Source organism: Semicossyphus pulcher, unplaced genomic scaffold (genome assembly GCF_022749685.1).
Source record: "Semicossyphus pulcher isolate SPU_LCO1_2020_fin unplaced genomic scaffold, fSemPul1.0.p SCAF_8, whole genome shotgun sequence".
In the NCBI taxonomy this organism is placed as follows: domain Eukaryota; kingdom Metazoa; phylum Chordata; class Actinopteri; order Labriformes; family Labridae; genus Semicossyphus; species Semicossyphus pulcher.
The window spans coordinates 23,351,572-23,379,505 of record NW_027211759.1 but is presented as its reverse complement, the minus strand read 5'-3'; the positions used below and the strand labels follow the sequence as shown (position 1 = coordinate 23,379,505).

Here is a 27,934-nt window from a genome sequence, read left to right as displayed (position 1 = left end):
TTAGCCTCTTAAAAATCCAAATTAAACATTTATGTGAAGAAAACATTTGTTTATAAACCATTATACTGGATATTATTGACTCTTTACAGTAGAAACAACGCAACGCTGGTGGCACTCAATGAAAGATTAAATGAGGTTTTCACATTGTGTTTTATGGGGCTATCAGACTCAGCATGACTCTGCTCCCAATCGGAAACGTGACACAGCTCCTCGCTACTGTACTGCGCGCGGCCATTTGTCAATCACCCAATCACAGTTCTTCTGTTTTGTAATTCATTGTGACGTCTGAGCGTCTGTCCAATCAGCGACTAGATACAGGGATAATAACATCTACTCACACGGTTAACTGTCCACGCCCCCACAGTGTTGGTTTTCGTTTGACAACCACTGAAGTTTCTCGGGAGTCTCCTGAACTGGGATTGTTTTCGTCTTCAAATCAGTGATTTTTTTGGCTTCGTTTCGACCGATCTATTTGGATTTCTTTCTAACGATGGAATAAGAAATAATCATGGTGGTGAATTCAGTGCACTGGTTTCGCAAAGGGCTGCGGTTGCATGATAATCCGGCGTTGCAGGAGGCCCTGAACGGAGCGGACACGGTGCGCTGTGTTTATATCCTAGACCCGTGGTTCGCTGGCGCTGCTAACGTGGGAATCAACCGATGGAGGTTCGTCATTTCATTTAATCTGTGACACATTTACGATCCAGAAAACATAACACAACATGTAAATACAATTTGTTTGGTCTTTTTTGTGTTTGATACGTTACCTAATAAATGTCCAGCGCTTCTAGTTTAGGCTTGGGCCTCCACTCCACGTCAGATAGCTAATGCTAATTGATAACGCTAACTGTTAGCATAAAATTGAAAGATTGCCATGCCAAGCACCAAAGACGAACGATTATATTGTATCCCATTCCCTGTATATCTGCGTAGAAAAATACCTTGTTTTTATTACAACCAATACTGCCCAGTGGATTGTCTTGCAGAGAAGTGAGCTGCTAAGCTAATGTTACATTTTGGACAAATTTTAAAAATACAACGGTAGCTCACGCTACATAGTTCACAATGTTGCCTAACTTATTCCACTGAAGTGTATAGGAGGAAACTGAAAAGGGGTAGTGGTAGTAACACGCAAATCACAGCTTAATAACAGCACTTTATATAAGCAACCTGTTGGTTATGAATTATATAAAAACTGAATGGCGCAGTAGCTGCTATGTGGGCAGAAATTCACAAACAACGGCGAGAGTTTTACTGTGTTTACCAATGCTACTGATAAGCTAAAATACATTGATCAGGTTTGGTGAATGGATAATTCTGTAAACATAAAGGGGAGCATTTAAAGGTGAAAGCTCGTCTATAGATTTTCACTAATGCACATCAATGACAGTGTATTTAAGTTCACTGTTAAACATTCCTAGTAAACATGGCGGACTTAATGACTCATTGTATCGTGCTAATATAAAGTAGGTCAGTAAACTTTTTAAGTTACTTTACTAGTTTATGTTTAGTTTAGCTAACAAGCTAACATTTCAAGAACACAACATGGATGATACATTGCTATATACTAAAAATAAAATGCAATTGTCATTTTGAGTATAACGTTATTTTATATGATAGGTAATTAATTTAAATAAATGTTTGTCAGGGTATTGTTTTACTGATGGTAAGTTTACTTAAAGGGCCAGATCACCAAAAACACTCATTTTTAGTGTATCAAGCCGGTAGTAGGGGTGTCAGTCGATATTATATTGATTCTTTGAACAACGATACGATATTTGACGATGTCACAAAGTCTGCCATACGATTTCAATACCATTCAGGGGCCCTCAATCCGTATGAGATGATATAACACAGCCCATTACATTTATATTATCAACTCACACAAGCAACTAAAAGCAAATAAAATCATGAACATAAAATACAAATTAAAATCTATTCTTTTAAAAAAAGAAATAAAACAAAGCTGTTGTCCACACTGCCCATTTATTCACCAGAGGGGAGCAAATTTCTTCAATGTCCATTTCTTGGCTGCTTGCATTATCTGTTAGCATCTCGGAGCCCTCGGAGTTGTGGACATGGTAAAGCCGTGTTGTGGGAATTTCAAATAATAATAAAGGTTCACGTAAGATAGTGGATTGCAATATGGATCAATATTTGCATTTTGCATTGATGAAGTGTATCGTTGGTCATTGAATGGATATATCGATCCAGATTGACGTATCGTTACACCTCTAGCCAGCAGGTTGTTTTATTTGCTGAGGCTGAGATATTTAATTCAAAAATTTCTGCTGCCAGTATAGAGGACTCCATAAAAACACAGTATTTTGCAATGTAGTTGTGGTTTTGCAGGACATAACAGAGCCCCCTTCAGCGAGCTCTCTGACCGTCAAAGTGAAGCTGTCCCTCCAGCCGCCCACCACTGTGTCCCAAAATACAGAAGCGACATGTTGTTTTAGGCCAAATTAGGATCTTTTCCTAAACCGAACCTGTGGCTGTATCTAAAAACAAACACAAAAGATCAGAGCTTGGTTAGGTTTAGGAAAAGATCATGGTTGGGCTAAAATTTAAATCGGAATACAAGTAGATTTTGTTATTGCATATAGTTTAGTTTATCTAAATCTTAAATATAGATTCGCACTATTGTCTAATACACCTGTATGATGGTCATTTTAAGAATTTATCAACAATCAGGTAGGAGTTATTTGAAAATCTGCAGGAAGTCTAGTCATGCTTGCAGCTGTGCCAGCAGTGAAGTTACAGGAAGTAAAATGTAAGCTGATCTTTATAAATCAATGATCACATACTAATACAAAATCATCTCTGAAGGTGTGAGGTCCCTTTTTAGGTTTAATCTGGCTGTTAAGGAAAAGATTGGGTTCATAAACAACTCTTTAGGTTTAGCTTATCCAAAAACGGATAAGGAGACCCAAGAGTGCCTTTCCAACCATCTCTTTGATGCAGGATGTAAGACACCAACCTGGGGGAATTTTTTAGGAGTCCCTACAATTCTTATTGGAACAACTTCAAGTGAAAGGTCCCAATCTAACTGAGCTCTGGAAGTGGACCTACTAGATTGTTATCTGAAATAAACACCTTGCTTTTGAGGTTTTACAATGCAAAATGTACAAGCTTTGATGAGCAGGTTGTAGGAAAAGCAGCTTTGTGTTGATTGTACAACTTTTATTGAATGATGTCTTGAAGTGTAGGCACACAAACCAAAATCTGTCTCCATAGCATGTTAGTGGAGTCATTTAGAGAAAAAAAAATGTTATGCAATACAGCATATCCGTCTTCATCAGCTTCATTTTTCGTTGCCCAGTTTTGCGTAAATCTGGAAAGTGAAAATAGCCAGCAGGAGAGACAGGAGATATGCTTATTTAAGTTTGATTTTGTGCTTCATAAACCACTCTTACCACACAGTAATGTTATTACACTAAACTGCAAGACAGAGTCAGTAAAAGTCTAAAAGGATAAACATTCACTGTATTTGTTAGATGTAGAAAAAAGAGACAACATTTAAATCATCCATATAATCAGGCAGTCCTCAAACTCTATGGTATGCTATGCACTGCCTACATCACATTTCCACAGCAGGTACACCCACGTGTTAAGCCGTCATCTTAGCATGTTTGATGAAGCCATCTCCAGAGTCCTCTTGAATCTAAATCAGAATAATCCAACAAAGTAAAAACCCAGAACTTCACTGAGCCTCTGCCCTGTGGAGCTATGAAGTTTCCTAACAGGGGAACATATGACATGACTCATTTCTCATCATCACACTAATGATGTCATCTTTGTGGTCTCAACAGTACAACAAGATGACTACTAATCATTGTGTCTTATACCCTATTAGCTTCAGCTGAAAAATCCATCCTCTGCATTTGACCCATCCTTACTGACTCTCATTGTGCTCATAAAGGTAGTAGCTTATATTATATACTAATATTAGGTATTACATTTTAAATAGTCAGTCCACACATTTCTCACAGTTGGGAACAAAAAATCAAACGTGCTTCCAAACAGTCTGTGTTTAGTCGATGGCTATCAGCCTTCACTCACTTGACACAGTCCAACGAAGGAACATGAAATCATAGCTCATATTTGGCCTGCTCTTTGTGTTGTTGGAATACAACTGAACACAGTGAGAGTCTATACTTAGGAGAGTTTGTAAAACCCGAAGCACTCTACAACTACACTCAATTTTAAATTAAAGCTGCTTTATTTTGTGTTTTAAATATGTAAACTTTAAATTAGACAAACAGCCTTAAAATGTGCGTTGCTGTTACGTCCGCTGTCTGGGAGGAATTCAGGCTGGTCGATATCACCTTACTCTCTATGAACAGATATCTGCATATGAATACAGAGTCTGTAAGAAAGGGACAAAAGCGATCTGGTTTCCGTTTGTATTCAGCGTAGTATTGTCCACACACCTTTTGAGATTGTCTGACACACTTTCTGTTAATGTATTAAACAAGATAAGCTTATTGATGCTTATTAATGCAGATAACAATCAGGTCACAGACGTGGACTTTCAACTCTCCTACATTCTTGCTTCTTGAGTTGCACATGTGACCGTAAACAAAGATCAGCCTGAGGAAGACGGTGTCTCTGCCTTTGTATCTGATATCAGTTATCTGATATCAGATACAAACTGTTGGCCCTAGGGACTTAATATACAACAGACATGGTATCTAAAAAGGTAATGCTCCTGCTGTTTGCAATGAAAGTTAGGCTGATTGACATTTCTTAAATCAATTATTATCTTCTTTAATGACCAAATTAACCTCCTCTAACATCTTACAAAGCACGTGTCCCTGCACAGTATCCTCTTCTTACAGTGGCCCTAATTTGTTGATGCAGTCATAACACCTCTTCATGCTTATTCACTATGTAGCCTTCAGTTATTAAGCAAGGCTATTATTTTGAGGTCTTCAGATTGTTTTTTGTGTCCGACTTTTTATTCAGCACATAAAAATGGTAAAAAAATATTCTAATATGGCAAAAACAGCAGCAGTGCTGATTTGACGTCGCACACAAGCAACAGGTACTACAGTTGGCTGAACCTTCAATCCTCCTACACCTTAACATCTGCAAACCTTGCACCGTCCTGTTGAACAGATGCATTCCTGACTCTGACATTCACTTCTAATAAATAACATGCAATGCTTGGTTGTACAGGGCCGCAGTGACTGATGTTGTGCTGATAAACAGCTGATAAGCATAAATCAATGCACCACAGCTTTACTCCCTGCTGCCTTGTAAGTGGGTTATATTTCTTCCATGTTTCATTTCTCTTCAACGTGTCTGTGTGCAGGTTTCTGCTGGAGGCTCTGGAGGACCTGGACAACAGTCTGAAGAAACTCAACTCCAGATTGTTTGTAGTGAGAGGGCAACCCACCGATGTTTTCCCAAGGCTTTTAAAGGTCGGTATACCTGCACAACACCTGTGCTGTATGTGTCAGGGACCAACATTGCAAACAGAAAGCAAAACACTGAAGGTTCCTGACCAGGATAACCCTAACCCTTAAATATTAATCCGTTTTCAAACTGTTTCTGCCGACTGCCGTATTAACCCAGAACAGCAGCTGGGTGTGAAATCAGACTCCTGCCAGGTGCAGCATCCTCTTTTTGAATAGTGCATTTACACTACTCTGCTTTTGCAAAAAACCCATTAACATCTGCTAACATCCGGCTTTTTTGCTTAATGGGAAAGGCTAGCTGAGATGACAAGGAGTCGCAGAAGTTACCAACAGAGCATAGCATTGCGCCGTTACAGGGTAGGAGATTAGTGTGTCGACACAGATTGCGGATCGGAGCTGAAGTGATAATTACCCGGGTCTACTGCAGAGTCATTTGACCCGAGTCTGAATGCCGATTGTAACCACTTCCATTAAGCAAAAAAGCCAGGTAGCGAGTTTTTTTTGACCAGCGGGAAAGTGGTTTTAGTATCACCAATGAACCTAACAAGCATGTCTTTGGACTGTGGGAGGAAGCAGGAGTACCCAGAGGGAACCCACGCATGCACAGGGAGAACATGGAAACGTCACACAGACAGGCTCGCTATGTCAGAACGGGAATTCAAACTAGGAACCTTCTAGCTGTGAGGCGACAGCGCTAACCCTTATCCAATTCAGGCCGTTCATAACTGTTGATAATTGTCCTACTTATGGATGTGCTTTAAGCGCTGTTAAGGCATTTTTGTGAAGGACCAACATGGCTGCTGCTGATCTGAAATGTTCTGACTCTGCTGTCGCATCAGTACTTAACAGGTAGTTCATGCTTTTTACAAACAGATTACAAACAGTCTGTGTATTATGTTGAACTAGAAGCCATATGGAATTGATGTACAAACTTGCTAACTAGCCTAGCAGCCCACCTCTACATGATGCATCTCTTGCTGTGATGGTTGAAGCTTCCAGAGGCATTTTGGTGTGTTGATGTCAGTGTTTGTGAAGCTCTATTTGCTAACTAAAACCTTCTGCACACACGATAACAATAAAACTTGTTAAAAAAAAACAGGCATCTTTGTCAGGCCAAGAAGGAGGCCCACAGAACTGGGAACAGAATCCTGGCCTGAAACGCACTGACGAGGGAGATCTGAGCAATAAAGAGAAGCTACACGAGAGGTTTAACAGCTTTTCAGCATCACCCACTTCAGGAAATGAGGAGAAAAGCACCAACTGGTTTAAAAAAAAATCCTACTTTCACACCCCTCACCCGCCCAACATCAAACCACCACCTGAACCCCCGCCAACCTCTCACGTCTCCCCCTGAAGCAAGAAACCATCCGTCACATGATTGAATAACTCCAGGCTTTTTGCCCTGACATCTGTGGTCATGAAATCCTTTGGCACCTTTTACGCAGCCTGTGCAAGGCCGGGATGTTCTGTATGACAGGAACTTGTAGTGAATGGGGAGGATGTTCCACCTTCAAGCAGGCAGCAGAGGTAGAGACAGAGCTGAGTCTGTGCTGTGTTACGCCAGCAGGTAGCAGCTAAAGAAGAAGCAGCTAGATGCTACAGCAACTGAACATGAATTTGCAACATGTTTATCCGCCCTTCTAGGCAAAGATCTTAAAGGCACCAGGACCAGACGGTGTGTTACCCCTTTGCCTCAAGTCTTCACCTGCTGGAACACCTCCTTTCCACCCTTTGCCCATGAAAGCAGTGAATGTCACACCTTTATTCCGTCCTGTGTATGCTGTGGAAACCTTCAGTTTTCTGGGATTCACAATCTCTCTGGACCTGAGGTGGACCTCAAAAGTAGATACTATTAGGAAAAAAGGCTCAGCAGAGGATGTTCTGCACCAGATCAGGTCCAGGTTCAGTCTGGTCTCAACATTTCAGTCACTGTCCATGTTGGATCTGCCACCAAACAACGCAGGAACAGAACAATGGATAGTCAGGACTGCAGAAGGAATCGGTACCAGTATCCTTTCACCTCAGGAAACGAAGGGCAGACATCTCTCCAGAACAGACCTGCACCAAAGTCTCCAGAGCACTGTCAAACAACACAGTCAAACACAAGAAGAGTTTCTTTCCACACGCTGTCGCTCCAATAAACCGTTAACGTCAGTCACATAGTCAATCAAATTCCTCCTATATGTGCACATACATGGCCATCAAAGCCAATTCAGGTTCTCATCAGGCCGCTTAGAAATCGATGAACTGAGATTGATCCGTTGATGTGAGGCTCATTGTTACTACTCAACGTTTGCAGACACATGGCATATTTGTTTTTTTTCCCCAAGTTAAAATGTGAAGAGACCTTCACTCTATGCTTTCCCTCGCCACAATCATACTTCAGACTCTGGCTGCGAGAGAAATATTTGTCGGCTCATCACTCTCACATCGACATTTGAAACATTTATGACATTTTTTATAAATAGTGATGCAACATCCCGTGCGTATGTGTACATCTCTTTATTATGTAACGATGTCAGGCTGGAATTTTTGAACCAATGGCAGGCTCCATCTGTCCACAGCTCAGGTGCTTATAACCACACGTGCAGTACAAATGATGCTAGGATATACTCAACAACATACCCTGTTGTAGTTTGTTTTTCAGAGGAATGACAACCACTCAAGTGAGAGCCAAGAAACATGGTTCCTGGTCGGCCTGCATGTCACTGTCAAGTGCAAACAGTATATGCTTTACAGTCACAGTTTGCATATTCACTTTGCGCTGAACTGTATCGGAGCCGAAGCAGACGGTGGTAACATTTATGAGGAGATTCCCTGTAGGGATTTGGTTTCAGGCGGGGAGGAGCGATTGAGGCGCTCATGTCTATACAACAGCCTTTTACATAACGTGCAGTCATTTTCTATTATATGCTACTCTCATTCAATAGTCTGCAGCTTCTCATTGTAACCGAACACTGGGGTGATTACAGCTGCTCTGACAATCACCACGTCATGTCAGAGAGTAAATGTGCAAGTGTGGAGTTTATTTGGGTGAAAGCATGAATGAAAGAAAGTTGTCCCTCCATATTTTTCTTGTGTGTGCATATTGGCTACATTAGAGTTGCTGTCATCCATACATATTATTTCATTTTATACAAAATGAATAGAAGCAGTGATGAGGATAATTTGAAACTGTCCTCCCAGCCTCCATTTCCAGCCCTCCTGAATAGTTCTCCTCAAAATCATCTACAGTTTTTGCATAGACGTGTGACCGAAATATATAACCCATCCATTTTCAGATCAACCTCTGTCTCTTAAAGTGAAAAAACAGACTGCTGCTTTTGCCCATTAAGTTTGGCTTGGTTAATTTTGGCTGGTGTGACAGCTGTCGACCTTCCTCTGATGGAGACCAAACCATCGAGATGGCTTGATAAGGCGGGTTATTATTCGACCTTAAAATTCCTCAGCTGAGTCGCCGCTGTGTCGGCCCTGATTGTCTCTGCACTTCTGTTTATGAGCTGTATCGTTAGACACAGAGAATTGCAGGAGCTACAGCATGGCCGGCTTTAAGCTTTACAAATGTAGTCTAAAATTGACTGCAAATGAGAAGCACAATAATATCAGCACAACATTAGCATCAGTATTGGCCTCAAATGAACATTTCTACTGAAATGACAAGCTAATAAGAAGATGCAACATAACAGACATTATTTGACTATTTAGACCATCTGGCAGCAGAGACGCTGCCTGGTGCACAATGTTTTTTAACTGAATATGATTCATGCTTTGAATCTCTCTAACTTTGAGGAAAAAGGCCTTAACATGACTAACAGGTAAGACATTAGACTTAGGTAGACTGGAGTTGGTTGTGGTGCTGAACTGAAAAACAAAACAAAAACGACAACAAATAATTGAAGCCTCTTATTGAATAGACAAATCTAATTTGACTGTCAAATTCTGATTTGTATAAAACCCTAGTCTTGGTCTACTTCCCGGTGGAAACTGGTCCTTTTTTGTAGTTTGACAGCAAAGCAAACTCACCACAGATATTTTTATGATAGTAGATTTGTTATTTTAGCATGTATTAATAAAATGGTACCATGATCAACGTTGTTTGGTTGTAGCCCTTGTCTCGCTGCTTTGCTAACACTTGTTTTGTTCCTTCTCTCTCTCTTGGCTTCTGTTTTCTTCACTGCAGGAGTGGAAAGTGACCAGGTTGACGTTTGAGTACGACCCTGAGCCTTATGGGAAGGAGAGGGATGGGGCCATCATCAAGATGGCTCAGGAGTTTGGAGTGGAGACCGTTGTCAGAAACTCACACACCCTCTACAACCTGGACAGGTTCGTAACACACACGCACACACCGATTGTTTTTAATTTAACCCGCTAAAATGATACAGGGTTGGTTCACTTAACTTATAGAGCCATTTGTATTATGGAGCAGTGCTTCACAGCTTTATATTTGTCCGTCTGTGGATATCACTCTGCTGGTCTGTGTCGTACTTTGTGTCCAGTTCGTACATATTCTGGCTGATACTAGAAACAACAGTTTTAAGCAAAGAAGAACTGATTTCATGTAAATTATCTTGTGAAAATATCAAACAACAGTGCGGCGCTAGCAGAGCATAATGTTAAAGCTAGCTTACTGTTCAGTGTTTTTCCATCGCTCATTTTAATGCTGTATTTCTTTTATTTATTGAAAGGTAAGTTAATTAAAACAAGTAAAATTACAAAATAAAGCAGTTCCATGATAAAAGTCAGCAGCGCTCTTCAGACATCAGAAGGAGCGGCTGGCAGAGGTGCCGCTAATGTTAGCGCAGCTTTTTCATACCTACATACTGTATATACATACAGGAATAATGGTATTCAGCTGTTGAAAATAATGATGTATACATATTAGTTTAAATACACTTAAATCAGAATATTAATCTGTAAGGGCCAATACTCCAGGGGGTCACAGTCTGTGAGGAGAGTATTTTATAGAAATTGGGTCTTAGAGTTGTCTGACCGTTCATTTTGGTGGTTCACTGGAGGTTCTCATCCTGTTTATATTGATCTTAAATAAATGCCAATACAGGTAGAGTGTTCATTGTTTTTGCACATAAAAGATGAGGCCTCCTTTTTTCTTAACTTTATTTTACAGTGGCGTAAAAGTTGGTGCAAACGCTCAGGTGGCATGGGGCAGCATGTTCTGGCTGCAGGAGATTGTTGCTCGCATAATCCTGTTTTATATAGTTGTTAAATAGAAATCATAATAGAACATGCATCATTTACAAAACCCTCATAATCCTAAGGTGTTCAGATTTTAGGGATATGACGCATTTGAAGCTTTTCCATATATATTTAAATCACAATTTACCAAAAATCTGCAGCTCATTTAAATATGAAAATATTCCAAACGAAAAAATGTGTAACAGGAGTTCAAATAAAAAATATATCTTTGCGTGAATATGTTTTGTGACTTAATTCAGCAAAATGTGCTAAAAAGATGCAAAAGAAGCGTTTGAAATGACAAACAAGATACAAGTCTGAATCCCTTCCCAGAGCAGCACACACACAGCAGAGCCCTCTGTTGGTCATGTGGTGTTACTGCAGGTCACACCCCTCCGCATGTGCTGGGATAAGATGACGGAATGATTAAGAGTGGAGGGAATGCCGAAGGACTTTCCCTGTATCCGAGCCTCGCTGTGTCCTGCCTTTTACACGCAGGACATTCAGTCTGACACGGTATTACAGCAGCGTATTACACAAACAGGCGCGTAATATTCCAATTCATTATGTAAGTTTACTGAATGAGCGGAAGAGGCAGCAGGAGGCGGCAGGAGGCAGCTTAGCCTCATGTGTGCGCTCTGCTGCAGGGTTTATATCGGTAGTTGTAAACATGTGCCCAGCTTATCGTGCTCATGCATAGTAGGCACAGTGAATTGACCAATAGGAGAGTCTCCCTGCTGCAAATCCACCAACCAGCGAGTCAGATCGGCCTCACTGTTATAGACACGTTGTATAAGATGGGCACTATAAATACGGAGCTTCACTGTCACTTGCACAGGCTGAAATGGAGACATTACGTTTAAATATTTCTCTTAAAAATGTTTCCTCTCACTTTTGGATGATTTCAGATATTTGAGCATTCAGTCTTTCCTGCAGTCCTACATTGCAATGATATGTGCTGTTATTATTCATGTTTTTTTTCATTGAAAATTGCGAATGATCTCTAAGCCCTGCACTTACATCAAGTCAAATGCTTCCCAACACATACAGGGCTGAGCAGTAATTCACTGTTATGGACCTGCAGAGAAATTGTGGCATACTGTTATAATATGACGATATAGGTGTCCAAAATTAATTAATCAAAGCAAACTGCAGTAACAAACAATTAATACAAAATAATACAGATATTTTTTTGTTTGTTTTATACATGACGAAAGGTTTATCTGATGTTTTAAATAACAGTGAGGCAGTTTGTTGCAACATCATGATATGATATATGTATATAATTGTTCATATTCATATTAAATATGATCTAATACCTGAAAAATAATGGCTATATTTAAATTCTATTTTTTAGTTTAAAAATGTGCTTCTCCTGGAAGGATATTCTCACAATATACAGTAGGACGTTTTATTTCAAGCACAGAACTTTATAATAAAGAAATTATTTTCTTATGTGTTAGGTTATGTTTTGCCTTTTTATATTGAGATAGCTCTGCCATAGCTCTTCTTTATTACAGTGGACCAAACGACAGCAAATTGCTGCCCCTGGGCTTCATTTTACACAACATGCTGGTGTTCTGATGTTCAACAGAAACTTGTTTGTGTCCTAATTAATGTGTAACATATGCACGGGGCAGTGAAATGGCTTTCTAAACAATGATAAAGGTTCTTGACCGTCTCTGTTATGTGGTGGTTAAAGTTCTCGCCCCGTACCTTGTTGTTTTCCCGATTTGTGTTTTAAACTTAAACTTTGTTTATTGAACTTTTCGACGTACGATGGTTGTTCATTGGCAGAGAAGCATACAAATGTACATGAATAATATATCAGTGTTTAGGCTGTGATAGAGACATTTTATAAAAACATAATCATCAACATGAAAAGTAGAGAGTACAAACAGCAACAGTATCCTTGTTACGACCTCAACAAAGGCTCAGAGCAAAGAGGCCAAACATAAATAAGAGCCAGAAGAGTTGCCAGAAAAAACAAGACTTAATTTATTCAATTACAACAGGAAAACACTCAAAACAAAACTAAACAAAAGAGCTGATGGGCCGGCCAAACCAAACAAAAGAAGAGTTAGACTCTCAGACCAACCCACAAAGGGCCGTAGGATCTGAGTGCTTTCCCTCTACCCAAAAAAACCTAAAAAAACTAAACCCTGACAAAGAAATGAAATGCGAAAACGGGACTACCGGTCCCATCAGAAAATAAACAAAAAATGCCAAAATGCAAAACCCAAATAATCTAGCAGCAGCTGCTGCTACTCCTGCTGCAGCTATGAGACCTGTGAATTGTCTCCTCCTCCATTTATTGTCCCTCCTCCTAATCAGGTGGATCATAAACACCTGAAAGGAACAACAAGATCAATCCAAACATTCACGTGATAGGCAGTAGGGGAGCGCATGTTACAACCATAATAAAAATATAAAACAAAAAGCAAAACAAGACATAAATCAATAAAAAATACACACACACATCAGATATTATAGACATATCGAGACATGCATCACCAACATTTCAATAAATAAACAACCTTTCTAATAACTAAATCACTATGGGGGAATTTAGTTCTTTTGAGGGTCGTCAAATTTATTAGATGAGTGATGAAATGAAAGCTGAATCTTTTCTAATCTGATAAAATATGATATTTCTAATCCTGCGGGTATGGGAGGGAGCTGTCGCTGATTTCCAGTTGGTCAATACTAGATATCTAGCAGTTTGCTCCTTTTGAACATAAAGAAAACAGGTAGGAAAGGTAGCGACTCTTCCTAAAGGGGAAATGTATGTGTGAACTAATACTGTAATTGAGACATTTCTTTTCTTTCTAAGCCACTAATGTCAGCCTCACCGTGGTCCACTCTGGTCTAGAGATAAATATCTCACCAAATCTTTGATGAATTACCATTAATTCTGTACAAAGTGGTGTCTCATCATCTATCAGGCAGAATACACTGATTACATGTGTTTAAAGAAGATGGACCTTTTAAATGTAATTATCATGATACTACTCCTCTGTAATTACCCTCAGCACTTTACCCATTGTGTGTCTTTTGTCCATCCAACCTCTTGGCTCAGCGTGATGAGCATTTTAGATTCAAGGGGCAATTTTGGGCTTATCTTGACACATTAATCTAATTATCTGTTCAGCTGTAGATGAAATGAAGTCCAACCTTCATCATTTAGATAATTAGATCTGAAAGCTGATTCTGAATATAATACTGTATTATGTGTATATTGAAACTCTGTCTTTTCTGTGTTGCTCGCAGGATAATAGAGACGAACAACAACAGTCCTCCTCTGACCTTTAAGCGCTTTCAGACCATTGTGAGCAGACTGGAGTTGCCCCGGAGACCTCTGCCTGCCGTCACCCAGCAGCAGATGGACAAATGTCACACCAAGATAGCCGACAACCACGACCAGATGTACAATATACCTTCACTGGAGGAGCTAGGTAACATCATTGTTTGTTTTTATCATGTTTTTAAGACCACTCATACAGCTGATGAGCACTACAGCATGCTCTTCAGACCAACTGAACTCTAGTACAAGTGTATGTCTTTCTCCTCTGCATGGAGATTATATGAGTCACTTAACAATCTATCAATTTAACCTAGGCCCTATTCTTACATGGTTTAAGAACAAAATGACTAACAGGGTTTAGGAATTGTTCCAGGGATGTTATATCTGGTAAACATACTGACCAAAGTATGTCCACTAAAAGTGCTGGTTTTTGCCGCTGACAGGCTCAGATTGTTATTCTAAGTATCTGACCTTTTAGTTTAGTTTTAGTATCTTTTTACATAGCAAGTCCACCTCAGCGCCGTAAGGAAGCTCTGCCCTCATGCAGCCTTTGCCATTTTACATTGGACCAACAACACCTGCATAAAGCTGCCCCTGTGTGTGTTGTTAAATTGTGTTCCAGCGTTGCAGGAGCAAAACATGTGCGAGGTGTAAACGAACACACACAGCGCTGTTCCACCCTGGCGACCTCTGTTAGTCTCTGTTACCAACTCCGATGCCGGCTCAGAGGCAGAACCATTTCGCCCCACCATTATGGCTCTGTGCTTGACAGAGGTGTAATAAGTGTAAAAGGGGCTTATATCTAACGTTACAAAGGGATCCTCACAGAGATCGACCTTTTTGTTTTACAGTAAGATTAGTTTTTTAGCAGTTAAATCGCTCAGTTCAAAACCACCAGACTCCATTGGAAAAAAACAGTAATTTTACTTTCAGGAGTTTCTGTTCTACTTCTGCTCTGCTTGTTTGTGTTATTGTGTAACTTCTGTATTTTCGAACAAATATTGTGTTGGATCCAAAGTTACCATGTAAACACACCAAAGTCAACAGAAACAATCAAGGCAGCATTTAAACGGCAACTCCCGTATTCTGCAAGTTTAAATGAATGTTTTTGTCTGGTGGCTTTGAAGCGAGCGATGTTAAACTGCAAAAAGCATCCTACTATTTAAGAATCTGTCTGTGTAGGTGATTCTTTCTGTAGTTTTGAGACTGTCAGAGGGAAAATAAGCGCTTGTACTTTGATCGGGCGCAGAGATTACTTTGGAACCATAACAGCCTTTTCAGGTCTGCCGGCTGATGCAATCTAGTGGAGCAATTAAAGTCGTTTGTTTTCTTGTGTAAATGAGGTTCAAATAAAAATAGTGCCCAGATACAAAAATGGCAAAACTCCCCTTTAACAGACAAGTCCTAGGATCCTTTCTCCTTAGTTATAACACATAGAGTCAGTACTCTAAAACCCCACATCATTAAATGGTGTTTACTGTAGCACTTTTAGATGGTGGTTGCTTTATATGTAACCTTGTCTCTGTGAATTTGTGTCCAGGTTTCAGGACCCAGGGTTTACCTCCAGCTATCTGGCAGGGAGGAGAGTCAGAGGCCTTGGACCGACTCAATAAACATCTGGACAAAAAGGTAAACAAGAAGCTGATGGTAAAGCCGGTGGTTAATTTATATGACAGGATAATATACAATCAATACTTAAAATATAAGCCAGGATTCAAATAATGATAAAAAAGGGGAAAGTACATTTGCACAGTACTCTGTTGCTATTTAATTGATCTCTGATGATTACTTACAATTATTCCTCTGTGTTTGTTCAAAGGTGTGGGTGGCCAACTTTGAGCACCCTCGGGGGAACATGTGCTCCCTGTACGCGAGTCCCACCGGCCTCAGCCCCTACCTGCGCTTCGGCTGCCTCTCCTGCAGGGTTTTGTACTACAACCTCAGAGAGCTCTACATGAAGGTACCTCACAGATACAAACACACTTCTCTCTTTGACCATCAAAATCATGTGTCACAGCTTTTTAACAGCACTCATCTTTTTCTCTGCTCTGTTCTTTCCCTCTTTCTGTCTCATCCTCTCTCATCAGCTCCGGAAGCGGTGCAGTCCTCCTCTGTCGCTGTTCAGCCAGTTGTTATGGAGGGAGTTCTTCTACACGGCTGCCACCAACAACCCAAACTTTGACCGCATGGACGGAAACCCCATCTGTGTCCAGGTGAGCATCTGCAGCACTCTGTTAAAAGACGAGGCTATACTGGCAATTAGTAGTAACTGCAGGTGTGTTTCTCAACTCCCAGTGATCTACAGTCACTTCCTTTCTTTGTTTGTTCTGTCACAATCACTGATCCCATCGGCTATAGTCTGACGACGATATAGCCTCTGGCGACAACGGTGAGCCTGCCGGACATGTCCGGTTCAGACAAAATGACTTCCAGTCAAGACTTCCTTTTCGGCGTGCTGCATTGTTTACAGAACCCGTCTTTCTTGTGATTTACTTTAATTAAAGGGTCTTAACTTTGCCGATATTTCAACATCATGATGCAGATTTGTAAAAAATGAAAATGAAAAGGAGAAGAAAACTACTTTTAAAATGCTCGTTTGTTGAATGGAGGTCGGATCTCGAAGTCGGGAAGTCTGAACGCTGAACAGCGTTCATGACACTGCGTCAAGGTAATTTATCTCAAGTTGAATTTTAGATCTATAACAGATTGTTAGCTGTTAGCATGCAGATGTCTCTTTATAGAGATTAATAAGAAGCTAAATCGTCGTCAGATCACGCTGATGGGAGCTGGCATGTCATTTAAGCGGATTACGTTCCTGCTTTTGCTCTCCACACGGACCGTTTTTCCTGCATACGCCAAAGCTAATACGAGTGTAGTGCTCTTGTAGTCTGAGTAGTACTGACCAAATGCAAACCAGAACACTTGCTGTCCTTAAAATCCACGTCCCTGCCTACAGATTCTACATATAAATATGTTCTGTCATAAAAACATTTGTTTTCTCCATGGACATAAAGGAGACTTGCAACATTAGCAGTAACCAATAAACCAAATGCAGAAGAGTAAAGACTACAACGCTGTTAGTTCTTTGGTATTAGAGCAAATGCTGCATGCTTTCTTTGCTTTTTTTCTTCATATTTTGAGTTTTTAAATATGCAAGACCAGTGCAACTCGTTTCCTTTTAAGAATCACAGGAGTAATGACATTATCCTGATATATTAAAAAAGCAAGCAACTTAGGGAAGCATATTACAAACTATGTGTTTCAGCTAGAAGCATTCTATATATAATGCCGTTACCAAACTTGCTTATATCATGGCTTCTTAAATGCCCCATTTATTAAAATAAAAAATATCAATCATTTATCGCTTGTTAAAAAAATCTGGTTAAAAAATTCATAAAATATACTTGTGATATGTTGCACCCAGCTGTCTCCCTCTCCCTCACCATGACTTCATCTGTGATTCTCCTGATCTCTGTATTTTCTGCTTTCCACCTTTCTCCTGCAGATCCCGTGGGACCAGAACCCAGAGGCGCTGGCTAAGTGGGCAGAGGGACGGACAGGTTTTCCCTGGATCGACGCTATCATGATGCAGCTGAGACAGGAGGGCTGGATCCACCACCTGGCCCGACACGCTGTGGCCTGTTTCCTCACCAGGGGGGACCTGTGGATCAGCTGGGAGAGCGGCATGAAGGTACACACAGTTAATAATCAAGCAGTCTTAAACACAAGGGTTCTTTGCTTTAAAAAGTCTATTTTGGCAGCATCAGTGATTTCTTTTGTGCATCGTTTACTGTACTGTTCACTGACAGTGTTCATCATGTAGCTTTTTGTGTGTGTGTGTGTTCCTGCAGGTGTTTGAGGAGCTGCTGCTGGATGCAGACTGGAGTGTAAACGCTGGCAGCTGGATGTGGCTGTCCTGCAGTGCCTTCTTCCAGCAGTTCTTCCACTGCTACTGTCCAGTCGGCTTTGGAAGGAGAACGGACCCATCAGGAGACTACATCAGGTAGACTTTTTACTGGAACTCCCTCCGTACTGCATCAGTGTTTAAGATAAATCTTAGGCATGCTTCTTCCACGTGGATGTGCCTGCAGCAAACCAGATTAAACTTCAAAGGATAACATCTTTTCTATTGATATGTCCTGCAGGCGTTACATCCCCATCCTGAAGGACTACCCGAACCGGTACATCTATGAGCCGTGGAACGCCCCAGAGTCTGTCCAGAAGGCAGCAAACTGTGTGGTGGGGGTGCATTACCCCAAACCCATGATCAACCACGCAGAAGGCAGCAGGCTCAATATCGAGAGGATGAAACAAGTTTACCAGCAGCTTTCACATTACAGAGGACTCAGTAAGTCAACAGGACATAACTTGTACCTTTCATTACCATAACTACTGTGAAATCTGAAACATAAGTCACACTGGAATAAAACATGCAGTCTGTTTTTGGGGGTATGTCAGAGGGGAAAAAAAGGTTTTCTACTGCTATTTATTAATGTGTATATAAGTTATTTCAACACTATTTCAATTTATTTTCATTTGAAATGCATTCAAAACACACACACACATTACAGCCTACCATCTGTTTTCGCCATGTCGAGTTTGCAATCCTGCTGCTGCTGTAGTTGAGCGTAGCCTGCGGTAACGTTGATTGTTGTGAGGGTGGCGGCTGCACTGGTGATAATGATGCTGCATGTCTGTGACGAAGCTTTAGCTAGATTATAGCGCCATCGTCTGGGTAAAATGTTTTTTGTTTTTTTTTATGTTTTTCAGCAATGTGGAAGTTAAGATCCTTTAAAAAAAAAAAACAACCTTCATACTTTTATTTTAACACACAAGTGGCTATTAAATTTAACCAGATGGCATCAGCACTACTGCCTCTACCTCTATTTAACTGGTAGTGAGGGTCCAGACCTTGCACAGCAGGCAACCAAACTTAAGGCTTAATTCAATATAGCAAGTTTTCTGTTTTTAGAACATAGAACTATTGCCATCTTTACACCTAGTGTTTTTAAGCCACTTAAATAGAGACAATTTTTTTTTCTTAATGCATATCAGCTCTAAAACTCAAAGGTTGCATTTAGTTTGTACTGGAAGACCGGAGACTTAAAACCCAATTAGCAAGCACGTGTGTCTGTCTGCATCATTGTTTCCAAGTCATGACGTGTCCTTCCTTGACATCAACCTCGACTTAGCAGTTAACTCAACTTAAATAACAGGCAATGCTGACCAAGTTGTCTATGCAAGCTGCTGTAGTTAAATTCATCATTTAAATAATCTACTACAGCCTACATGCACATGAGGGAAGCTATTGTGTCCCATGTTCTGTTTACACCCACACACACAAGCTCTGTGTATTATTAATTACCTGCTGGGGGCGGCATCCTTCAAAGGACGCGGTCTACGAAGGATGAGTCATTCGTAGCCTGTGTAGACTGTTGGCGGCGTACTGTTTGCGTCACCAGCTGTGCTCGCCCTTAACCTTGTGACACTAAGCGCCGCTCCTGTCTCCAAGCGACCGGTATCTTTCCGGCTAACTAGCTGAAATAGCTAACGTCACATAACTTCACCTATTATTCTAAAGATAATTTGAAGTTTCAAGGCCCCTTTTGTTATTTTCATATTTGTATTGCTAGCTATTTAATTGAGCCAAAACCAAAAACTTGCGTTTAAAAATGTTTCCTAGGCCGCTTGAGAGTCCACCATCTCCTTTTGAATTGGTGGGCAGTGAATCTCGGGGTATGTTGGGCCACGAAGGATACACCTGACAGATCCTTCGTAGCCCGGGAAAAGGAGGCCGCATCTGAAGGAGCCTTCGACGTGCCGTTGTGACGCAATTGGCCTTCAAATACGCCCTTTGAAGGATGCAGCCCCTGAATTGGGACTAAGCCTTTATCCCTCTAGAACCAGAATCTGTTACAGTAATGGCTTTAAAATATGATTCAGGATTATGTTTTTTAACAGATGAATTTATCCCTTAGCTACACATCACAGTAAGTAGGAGAATTGGTGACAGTGAAGCGTGTGTGTGTCTCAGGTCTACTAGCATCAGTACCAACGATCCAAGAGGAGGCAGAGCCACCAATGACAGATGAGTCCCAGACCAGCAGTGGCCCCGGTAGGAGAAAACACAGAAGCAAGATTTCTTTTATTTTTCTCTTCCCGCTGTAGACCTATAAAATGTTTTTATAAATTGTACTTGTGTCACAGTCGCCCTCTCCTGTTTTCCCAGACTCTCCTCCGAGAGGTCCTGCTGACTGTGAAGCAGCCGGCTGCTCAACAGCTCCCGATTCCTCCACAGTCTGTGCCCCCTCCACCTACGCCCAACATGAAGACCTGGAGGAGGCAGAGAACAATGAGACTCCCTGCACCTCATCAGTCTCACACACACATCCATCTGCAGCCATAACATCTACATCTGCCAGCCATCCTCCATCCACAGCAGCTCCTCCCTCCCTAGCACAGAGCCCTCTGTCCAGGTCCAAACCCTCCTCCCCTTCCTCCTCATGTCCATCCTTACCCCCGTCCCCAAGTCCAGGCACGACTCCATCTCAGACCTCCTTTTCTCTGGGGCTGAAGAGGAAAGGCCTTGCCCGAAAAGTCCGGCGCAACCAGAGGCAACCAGGGCGACAGAGCTACACATCAGCAGCCTGGGAGGGAGACAGGAGGTCAGAGGAGGAGAGGGAGGAAGCAGGGGGGGTGGAGAGGATGGAGGAGGACGTAGAGCAGGAGGAGGAGAGAATGGAGGAGGAGACCTGTGGAGAGGCGGCAGGACATCAGCAGTGATACCAGGTACTACATACAGTTTGTTAATTAACCACCTAGAAAAACATAAACGACATGGTTAGCATGCTTTAGCATAAAGACTGGAGGCTGGATCAAACGGCTCTCCATCATTAGGGAAGCAACCTACGGCTTACACCTACCTAACACAAATTAACACATAGAATCTCATTTGGTCAACATGTACAGAACAAGACATGTACTGTAACGCTAACGGCAGCAGCCTCACAGCAACAGAGACAGTCTGCTGAAGAAGAAGATGTAGCTAACTAGCATACAACTAACCAAACACACAAAACTACTGCTCCCACTTGTAGTCTATTTTTGGTGAGCAAAGTATTTCTGAGTCCAAACTAGAAGAAGCTGTTTTCATTACAGTATTAGCAACAATTGTATAGAAATAGTTCAGAAAAATAGCTTATTTATCTTTTTTCATTTACATGGAAACAGTGAATAAAACTTTTTCCCTTTTTAAATAGAAGCACTGAATATAATAAGCTTGCTAACTTTTAAAACTTTACCTAAAATAGTTCAGAAAGCTAGCTTGTAAACCTAGCTAGCAAGCTTAAACTACCTTTTCGCTAGCTTACTGAAACATACAAAAAGTAGCTTGGTAGTGTAGTGAATAAAACTAGCTTGATAACTTGATAACTCCTTTTAACTAAAACAATGTAACAACCTAGCTTCCTAACATTTTTTTCCTTTTTAAATAGAAACGATGAATATAACTTTCTTAGTAATGTTTTACGTTTTACCTAAAACAGTTCAGAAAGCTAGCCTGTAAATCTAGCTAGCTAGTAACCTAAAACTAGCTTACTACCTTTTCGCTAGCTTACTGAAATATTCAAAAAGTAGCTTGGTAGTGTTTTTTCCCCTGCATTTAATTAATAAAGCCACTAAAATTAGCCTGTTTGATTTAAAATTTCCACTGAAACAATGTATCAAAAAGATAAATTGTTTTCCCTTTTTTAATCGTGTACTAGTAAACAGTTTATAAAACTAGCTTGATAACTTGATAACTCTTTTTTTAACTAAAACAATATAACAACCTAGCTTCCTAACATTTTTTTCCTTTTTAAATAGAAACGATGAACATAACTTGCTTGCTAACGTTTACATTTTATGTAAAAGAGTTGAGAAAGCTAGCTAGCTAAAGCAAGCTAAAACTAGCATACTACTTTATTGCTATCTAACTGAAACATTCAAAAAGTAGCTTGTTTTTTTCTTCTCCATTTTAATAAAAAAAAATGCAACTACAAATAGCTAATAATAAAGTTCCTTATTTAATGATTTACAAGTGAACAGTGAATAAAACTAGCAAGCTAACTTTTTTCCGTTTTAGCTGAAACATTTCAGAAAGCTAGCCGGTTAAGGTTTTCTTTCTTTTAAAAAGAAACTGCGAAGAAAGAGCATACTGCACTTTTTGTTCTAACCATAAACAGTTAAAAAAACTAGCTTTCTTGCTGGCAGTTTGTTAGTCATCTCAAATGTGCATGTGATCTGACTTGCCAGCCCTGCAGGTTGCCACTTTGTCACCTAGCTTCCAGCACTATCTATTTAGCACAAAGATGCAAAGGAATGGCTGTTATACATTTTCTAGTCACTCTTTCAGCAAATAAATAAGCTACAGATAATCATGCATCACTCTGACACTGGATTATCAGAGCACTTTCTTCCTTCCAACACACTAAAACAGTGTATTCTGCTCTTTCAGGTGGGCTCCAAAAGATCTTGCTCAAACATCAATCCCAGATCAACCGGACTCAACGAGAAACAAGGAACAGGTTTCTGGATACGTGGACAACATAAATATATATATATATATATATAAGCAGCATGCATACAACACAAGTGCAAGCAGTACAAAGCATTTAACTCATATTTATCCAGTCATGGACATACTGTCGGGAAACACATTTTAAATGAGAATCACTCCCTGAGAATTGAATACAGAATTACTGTAAATGTTTCAAAACTAATTGGAGGAAATGAAGGATGCCATTATCCTAAAACATATTAAGGGTAAGCTATCTTCTCTTGTACAGTTCTGTACTACAGCTTTTACACAACACATTGAAGCCGTACAGCATAGTGTGGCCGTCAGCAGCAGCACCTCTCTGCTTGTCCTCTTGAATGTCCTCTCCTTAGAAGTCAGGTAGTGCAGTAGCCTGAATGTCACCTGTGAAAACACACCGTCCTGTCTCTACACAACACGACTGTTCTCTGTACAAAAGTTACTCCATTTCATTTGATAAAGCAGTGTATTTTAACATTTCGCAGTGATTTTACACAAATGTGGTTTATGAGATTTAACGAGTTGTGGACGTCGGCAGAATCCCAGAGCGATGGTCTGATTCTGGGTCCTGGAGAGGCCAAAAAACGGACTACTGTTCTTATTTAGAGGACGGCAGGAAACTGCTACAGCTTCAGACAGATTTACTGACTTCACTTTTATGTTCAAACTCCTTCAATGTACAGCTGTGTACATTTCTGGCCTGCTTCATTAGGCACTCATTTGTACTCTGATTGGGAAAACTGTGATGTCTGACTTTGTAGAGAAAAAAAAAAGCCACTTCCGGCATGAGGGAAATAGCGGGTATTTGTGTTCACGTGGCCCTGGTGACATGGAACCACATTAAAAAAACTGCAAAAAACACTAAAAACATGATTTAAAATCTACATTTTAATATGTAAATGAATGTTTTGAAAATATCTGATATTTTTGCTAGCAGAAATTAAGATGTTAATTAGTTAACAGGAAAAATAACATTTTTATATTCTGCCTCCCTGAGTCACAAATTCCCCGTCTGTTTCTGAGGGTCACTACGAACGTATAGCAAATTGCTATTTGAAACAATGTAAATTAAAGAGGCGAGACCCTCTATATGAACAGCTTTAATAAGAAAACAAAACGCACAAAAGTTTTTGCATTTGCCAAAGTTTTCACTGGCAAGTGAAAATACTACTTGTGTAAAATGAATGTAGAGAAAAAACTAGCTTGTTGTTCTCCCCATATATTTATCAGTTTGTATATAAAATATGTTAAACCTGTCTGTTGTACTAACAATCTGATAAAGGGGGTTTCACAAAGGCTCATACCTTGTTTCTGCCTGGATGTTTCATACCAGATGTGTCCACTAGAGGGTGGTGGATGCAGCGAATTCAGCACATGCTCAGAGAACTGAGGAGATTCAGTCAAATCTTAGGCTGCTTTTTGTTTTCTGGATACATTAATAAATAATTTTTCAGCAAAATATCACAAAAATAACTAAATCACAGTAAAAATTCCACATTTCTACTTGGTTTGTTTTTTGGATTACATTAGGAATGAAATATACACCCTGAAAATTGACTTCAAATTAGAAAAATGAAAGTGATGGAGTGAAAAAATGGAATCACTTCCCATTTAGATCCAAAACATTCATTCAAACCAACCAGGTGAGGTCACCACTAGAGGAACTATTTTTTTTGTGATGTGATCAGAGAGTTTTTGCAAGTGACAATCATTGGGCCGTTTCACCCTCACCACTTTATATGACCCTTTTGACTTTTTTGAACCCTGTGCAGAAAAAGCAAGCCATATAGTAGCAGTTGGACTTTGTGAAACCCCCTCGGTGTTGCCTGGATGGGTCAAAATTTCCCCAAAGTGGGATCAAAGATTGTCAAGAGATGAAACTATCCGCCCTGCAGGTGTGGTACTGTTGGTGTTAAAGACAAGTGGGCGCTGTGATCTGTTTGAATCCTAAAGAGTAAAAAGGACAAATCAGCCAGGTTAGCGTTTTAGGCTCTGAACTGGCAAAAAAAAAAAGCTCACAGTTCCCACTTATCCCGAACGCAACACAGGCAGTGATCTTGTGTTGTGCTGCACATTCCAACTAACAACAGTGCGACGCTCTGCAGGTCCGGAGGTCTGTCTGAGAACTGTGGGCTACGTGGATATTTATTTGTTTTGTATTGTACAAAAAGAGTTTATTTTCATTAAAACTGCAGAAGGAATTGTGATTGAAATGAAAGCTTTTGGCTCTCTTTGTCTTTGTGCTACATATAAGTTCCAGTATAGCTATTATACGTTAAAAGCATTCATATTTGTAGGAAAAACAACTGCTGTCCCAAAAAAGGACAGATTTTATAAACTCTGCAAGACACTTAACCTGATTAAGCCTCACTTTAATTTAAAGCTACATCATTCTCAGGAAAGAAAAGTTTTTAATCATGAAGCTTGAACAGTTGAAAAGTATTTGATTTGATTGTTTTCATGGTATTTAGGAAGCCCTGTATGCTCCTTTTATATTTACCCAAGTTTAAAGCTACGTAATAAAAAAAACAAATCAGAGTATATTTTATATATATATATATATATATATATATATATATATATGTTTTATTGTAAACTTCTGAGTGAGGGTCAGTAGAGTTGACGTCAAAGACCTGATTGTCATCTAAATTTCTATGCAGATATTTATTTATATCAATTAAATATCTTTAGACAACAGGTGGGGGTTTGCATCTGCAATGAGTGCTGGCTATTCCACACTTCACAGTAGCTGGAAGTCATAGTGTGCAGGGTGAGTTGGATCAGAGATGATTTTGCGGGCTCTGCGCAGTGTCCGTATGCAAATATTTGTTCTTACAAAAAGGGGTAAAGAGGTGATTTGATCAAATTTAAAGCCCTGCACTCACTCAACTCAATAATCCGAAATTAATTTCTATCTATAAATACCCAGTGTTTGTAACTGAAGAGCTATAAACAGAGGAGATGTTTCTTCTGTTTTTTTTGTTTTTGTTTAATTTATAGTGCTGCAAAAAAAATAACTGATTTGTAGAAACTTTAAATTACTTAATTATGTTCAGTTACTCATGTCTGGGAAAGTAACCCTGTGTGAAATTATGTAATAATGACCAAGTCCCCTTACTACTACGACCTACTGTTACTATTATGAAGCATCAATCTTAAGCTCAATGTAAATCAGGACAACTAAAATAAACTTTGTTGGGCACGTGTTAAACATCTTAAACCAGACCCTGAAAAAGTGCATCCCTAGTTTTATGACTATATTCATTACTGTAATAATCAGTATTTTTATCCCTACCAGGAAGAATCTGCCTCCCCGTGCATGCAAGTAAACCAAACTTTGAACATAGGTCCCATGTCATGTCTATCTGCCTCAGCTGGCATAGTGGGCTGATAGTTCTGACGCTGGCACAACAGCGACTCTCAACTGAACAGCAAAGGTTAACTCTTTGAAAATTCATAATAAATCAGTTTCACATCTTAACTTTTTCCAAAATGTAGCCCCAATTGAGCAGAAATATTAACAAGCTTCAGTTGGCAAGAATCATAGGTCCATCACTGTTTACCTTCAAAGCTGTAAAACTAGTTAAACCTGTCTTTCAACATGTTTGCCCAATAGACACCAAACCTGCTGCACTGCATCTTCTGACTGTCCTCAACAAACCATCCAAACACATTGATGTCGTCTCAATTTCTGATGAATCAACAAAGTAATTTACTGTTAAATAGTAACTAAATAAAGACCCTACCTTCATGAAAAACAACTTGTTATGTCATGGTAGATGGAGTGAAGCAAATATCACAATTTAATCTCAAACTTTTTGGGCAGAACAGTTTTTCAAACTTGTGTAAATTTCTACACTCAATGGAAAAATACCACCTTTAAAAATCAGTTTGTTGCTCATAGAGCAGTTCTTTATTAACATAAATGAAAGAGATCTTATGTTGTCTGGATGAAGTACACCTTCTTTTCTTCCGTCTTCCTTCTTCTTTTTTGATTGAGCTCACAGTGTGCATCAGGGCTTTGTGGCTGCATCCTTCCCTGATGATCTTTAAGGGATATCAGGACTGCAGCCTGATCTGCTCTCGTGTTACTCGATACTCCACCATCACTGGACTGTTGAAGCAGAAGGGTTGGCGTGTGTGCGGCGGTATCAGATATATTTATGGACCGATTGGAAACCAGGAGTTATGAGTGAAGTCCCAGCACGCATTTGAAATGGAAGGGAAAATTTCCTCTGTGTGCTGAGGTTAGATTTAATTTCCACTTTGTATTAGCCTGCACATTCCTCTATCTATTCTTGATCTCGACTCCCTCTACTTCTGCATTATCAGGCTCCTAATGCACTACAGTGGGTTTGGCCTTCATACCAGAGACGTATAATGACTGGACTCATTATGGCCTGGCTGGAAAAGAACTTGTGTGTGAAAGATGGCAGGAGATGCAGAATGAGTAAGGGATAAGAAGAGAAATCTTAGGCTTGTGTAGATCACATTGACTGAATGACTCGCTTATGTTGAGACAAAAAAGTGAAGGAAGGTTAACCTGAGCTTCAGGTAGCTCAATGATTCCAGTTTATCACAACTTGGGTTATATTTTTTACATTAGGTCATCATTCTTTTTGGTAAAAGTAGCATTGGTCATCGCAGTCAAAAAGTATATGAAAGAGAAAACATTAATAAATTAATAACCAAACTGAACTGTTCAATCGTAGTTTCGGACTATCATCCAGCTAAGCTTTGATCCACTGCACGGCGCAAGTTGTAGCAACTGTGAGGTCTCACTTTTGCTTTAATATAAAAATAAGAGCCATAGTGTAATAAAGTGTCTAACTGTTAACTGGCTGTTCTTAATCTATATAACCCATGTTATTGTCAGCCAGTTTGGAGGTCTTACCTGAGGCCGTGGGAGGTGACGTAGTAGATTGAACAATAAAGTCCACACTTGATGACAGTTCGGGTTAATGGATGGGTCAAACAATGCAGGACTTTACCAAGCAGACAGGGATTTGAGTTTGATTTATTTTTTCAACCCACTCCTACAAGGCAGGACTATTAAGGCCTGATTACCAAGCAATCAAAGACCCTGTTGGAATTAAGGTAATTATTATTCTTTGCAGATAAATTGCATTTTGAGGGCCGAAACCAAAGAAGGCCATTCTTTTGGGTGAAAGGTGGTTTGAGGTAATTATGTGCAAATTGGTTTGTGTATAAGCATAATGACAACGATTAAAGGCTTTTTCTTTTATAATGTCCTCCAGCTGCTCTGCCCTAACTCCTGTGATTTATGGAGTAAGCTCATTTAGTGCCCAGACTTGAAGTGTGGGTGTTTACAAAGCGCACAGGAGCTTTGGGCCACAAGGAGGAAGAGGTTACCAAGCCAGGGCTGAGGGGGAACCAGCGGGGAATGCTGGCAGGGAGTGGCTGCTTAATGAGCACTGT

General features: G+C 40.1%; 1 protein-coding gene across 1 annotated transcript; it reads left to right on the top strand.

Moving 5' to 3' along the window:
* Positions 1-377: 377 nt before the first annotated feature.
* cry2 (cryptochrome circadian regulator 2) lies at positions 378-24,707 on the top strand. Its single transcript, XM_069685630.1, has 13 exons — positions 378-666; positions 5,318-5,426; positions 9,604-9,746; positions 13,887-14,071; positions 15,461-15,549; positions 15,740-15,880; positions 16,008-16,133; positions 17,426-17,611; positions 17,772-17,923; positions 18,066-18,268; positions 19,955-20,035; positions 20,150-20,709; positions 22,415-24,707. Exons 1-12 carry the CDS (start codon positions 509-511, stop codon positions 20,701-20,703), a joined length of 2,127 nt encoding a protein of 708 aa, XP_069541731.1. The 5' UTR covers positions 378-508; the 3' UTR covers positions 20,704-20,709; positions 22,415-24,707.
* Positions 24,708-27,934: the final 3,227 nt, after the last annotated feature.